This window comes from Mus caroli, unplaced genomic scaffold, assembly GCF_978045245.1.
Source record: "Mus caroli unplaced genomic scaffold, Mus_caroli_1 scaffold_8, whole genome shotgun sequence".
In the NCBI taxonomy this organism is placed as follows: domain Eukaryota; kingdom Metazoa; phylum Chordata; class Mammalia; order Rodentia; family Muridae; genus Mus; species Mus caroli.
This window is the reverse complement of record NW_028227263.1, coordinates 4,402,289-4,405,451: the sequence shown is the minus strand read 5'-3', so window position 1 is coordinate 4,405,451 and position 3,163 is coordinate 4,402,289. Positions and strand designations below refer to the sequence as shown.

The 3,163-nt window shown below is 49.9% G+C and overlaps 1 protein-coding gene across 1 annotated transcript; it reads left to right on the top strand.

The window, feature by feature from the left end:
* The first annotated feature begins 217 nt into the window (after positions 1-217).
* LOC110298748 (interferon-induced transmembrane protein 1) lies at positions 218-2,325 on the top strand. Its single transcript, XM_085841175.1, has 2 exons — positions 218-633; positions 1,996-2,325. Exons 1-2 carry the CDS (start codon positions 451-453, stop codon positions 2,131-2,133), a joined length of 321 nt encoding a protein of 106 aa, XP_085697301.1. The 5' UTR covers positions 218-450; the 3' UTR covers positions 2,134-2,325.
* The last annotated feature ends 838 nt before the right edge of the window (positions 2,326-3,163 follow it).

Sequence of the window (3,163 nt, the reverse complement as noted above, 5' to 3'; positions counted from 1 at the left end):
CTCAGTCACAACAAAGGGAGCTAAAGAATGTGCAAAACGTCATCTCTCCTCAAAGCAAAAAACGCAGCGACCTTGTTGTTCCCTTCTGCTTACTGTAACCTATGCACTGGAGAACACTGCAATCACCTCTTCTTCCCAGTGGAGGGGGTGAGCTGCCTCACAGCTTCAAACCCCAGCCTCTGGGGATTTGGACAGCTTGAAAAGGGGTGGGAGTGGCTCTCCCTGCCCACACCCTAATGGTAACTTGAAACCATTATTTGCCCTTAACTGCGCGCAGCCCCTAAAAAGCACACCAAATTGTAAACATAAGGAAGTAGGTTTCTGAGAAACAGATCCCGCTGGAGAAAAAAGGCCCGCCCACCTCGCAGCAGGCTCCGGACTTCTCAGCCTGAACGAACGGCCTTCTCATTCCTTCCTTATTCTCAACTCTTCAGCTTCAAAAGCCAAGAGATGCCTAAGGAGCAGCAAGAGGTGGTTGTACTGGGGTCACCCCACATCTCAACTTCTGCGACAGCCACCACAATCAACATGCCTGAGATCACCACGCCTGACCATGTGGTCTGGTCCCTGTTCAATACACTCTTCATGAACTTCTGCTGCCTAGGTTTCATAGCCTATGCCTACTCTGTGAAGGTATTGTATGGGCCTCAACCTTGACTTACCCAGATGGTACCTGGGGTGTGTGTGTGTGTGTGTGTGTGTGTGTGTGGCGGAGGATGGTGTGGATGGGGGAGCCTGTACCTATATATGCATCCTTTTGTGTGTGTGTGTGTGTGTATGTGTATGTATGTGTTGAGGGAATCCCGGGAGGTGCCTGGGGATCCGTGGGTCAAGCTATCTTCATCATAGCCTAGAGTTTGAAGGAAGTCTCCTTACTTCCTGATTCTTGGAATGGCCCCCCCCCTTTAAAAAAGATTTATTTTAAGTTTTACTTTATTATAAGTACTTATAATTATTTATTAAGTACTTACTTTATTATAAGTACACTGTAACTGTCTTCAGACACACCAGAAGAAGGCATCAGATCTCATTATAGATAGTTGTGAGCCACCATGTGGTTGCTGAGATTTGAACTTGAAAGAAAGAAAGCTAAATTCAAGACTTCAAAGCCCTAGCCAGAAAGTTTATTCAAGGTCCATGACTCTTGCGGCTTGCTAGTTAGGAGGGCTTTTTGGGCTTAGAGCAAAGAACAAAGGCTGGGGGGCTGGAGAGATGCCTCAGCAGATAAGAGCACCGACTGCTCTTCCAAAGGTCTTGAGTTCAAATCCCGACAACCACATGGTGGCTCACAACCATCCGTAACAAAATCTGATGCCCTCTTCTGGAGTGTCTGAAGACAGCTACAGTGTACTTACTTATAATAATAATAAAAGAACAAAGGCTGTAAAGTCATCCCAGGAACCAACTAGCCATTGAGACAAGAAAGGCACGCAAGGACAATCTCCCATGACAAGCTCAGATGAGAAATGGGCCACCTGCTGATATGGTTTGAGCTTAGCCGATGTCCTGCCGACCAAGATAAACACCCTCCCTTTAGAGTTACTATCACATACTGCTCTCAGATGTTTAAATTGCCATTTGTGTGTAACTGTGCCAATTCTTCCCCTACCCCCACTCCCTTCCTATATAAACCCCTAACTTTTGAGCCTCGAGGCCGACATCCATTATCTCCTGTGTGAGAGGACCTCTTGGAAGAGCAGTCAGTGCTCATAACCGCTGAACCCTCTCTCTAGCCCCCTGGAATGTTCCTTAACCCTGAAGATTAGCACTCCTGGCTGGGTGGAAAGTTCACTAGGAACTAGCAGGAAACAGTAGAGTGAGAGGCTAGTGCTGGCTGTTTCTGGGTAGTGGTGAGTGTGGTAAGTGGAAGAAGGTCCCTGGCCTAAAGATTAAGAGGAACACAGTGGGCTAGGAAGGTGATGGGGAACCGAGTGAGTCGGTTCTTGTCTTTCCGTTGGCCAGCTCCAGGGCCACTGACCATCTGGTCTCTTCCAGTCTAGGGACAGGAAGATGGTGGGTGATACGACTGGGGCCCAGGCCTTCGCCTCCACCGCCAGGTGCCTGAACATCAGCTCCCTGTTCTTCACCGTCCTCATGGCCATCGTCGTCATCATTGTCTATGCCACTAGATGATGTGAGATGTCTTGCAGCATCTCACAGTAGATAACAGATTCTGGGGCCTCCCAGGCTTGCTATGTGTTTCCTTGCCCCAAACCCTAGACTTAGTCCTGCCCATTTGCTCCATACATATGCAAATGTGACACTCACATATCTGTCCATGGTGGACTCAATAAAGTGCACGCGCTGTGACTTTCTGTCCCTGGACTAGTCCTGTGTTGAGTTCGTCCTGCATCTTCCCAGTCTGAGGGCAGGTTTCTGGCCACTTGAACTGGGCAGTAATTAACCAGAGTTCTTTGTGCGAGGGGTGGGGGTGGGGGACCGGGTGTGAGCTTTGCCGCCTCCTGGCTTCACGTCCCCAGGGTGCCCAGAACTGATACAGAACAATGATCTGAGAAGTGTTCAGTCCACTGATGCCTCACCCTTTAAGGTTCTGGTGCACCTTCTATGCAGACAAATCACATCCCAGGGCTCTGTGTTGGGGCTTTGGACTCCTGTTCTAAGCCCACACAACACATTGGGTTCTGCAGTAGGAACCTGTCATCTCTTTCGCCTCTCTAACCTCCCGCTTCTAGTGTTTGCTTCAGATCCTGGGGTGGGGAGTTTGGGATGAGGGCCACACAAAGCCCTTGTTACTTGCCTTGGTGAGCAACAGGCAGAAAACCCAAATGTAGTCGTGCCAGCTTCTGGTGAGTCTGGACACCCCAGGCACCCCTAACCTTGGCTGTGCAGTACCACACTTGGGCAGAGGCCTCCCATCCTCCCCTAGCTCATCTTGTCATAGACTAGACCCGGGGGTGGTGGCAGCCACGTCCACGCCTGCAGCTCAAGTTTGCAGGTCTCTTGGGGTCCACAGGGCATCCAAATGTGGTTCTTCATCGTAGTGGTGCCTTCAGAAGGGTACTTACTTGTGGTTCCCATGGTCAGTTCCTCAGAGTCCACCCAGCCTTTCCCACAGTATCTGTGGAACTTGCCACCCACCCATCCCTTCCTTGTCAACCACCACAGTGGTTTTGATCCAAAATTCCTAGGGTAGCTAAAGGGT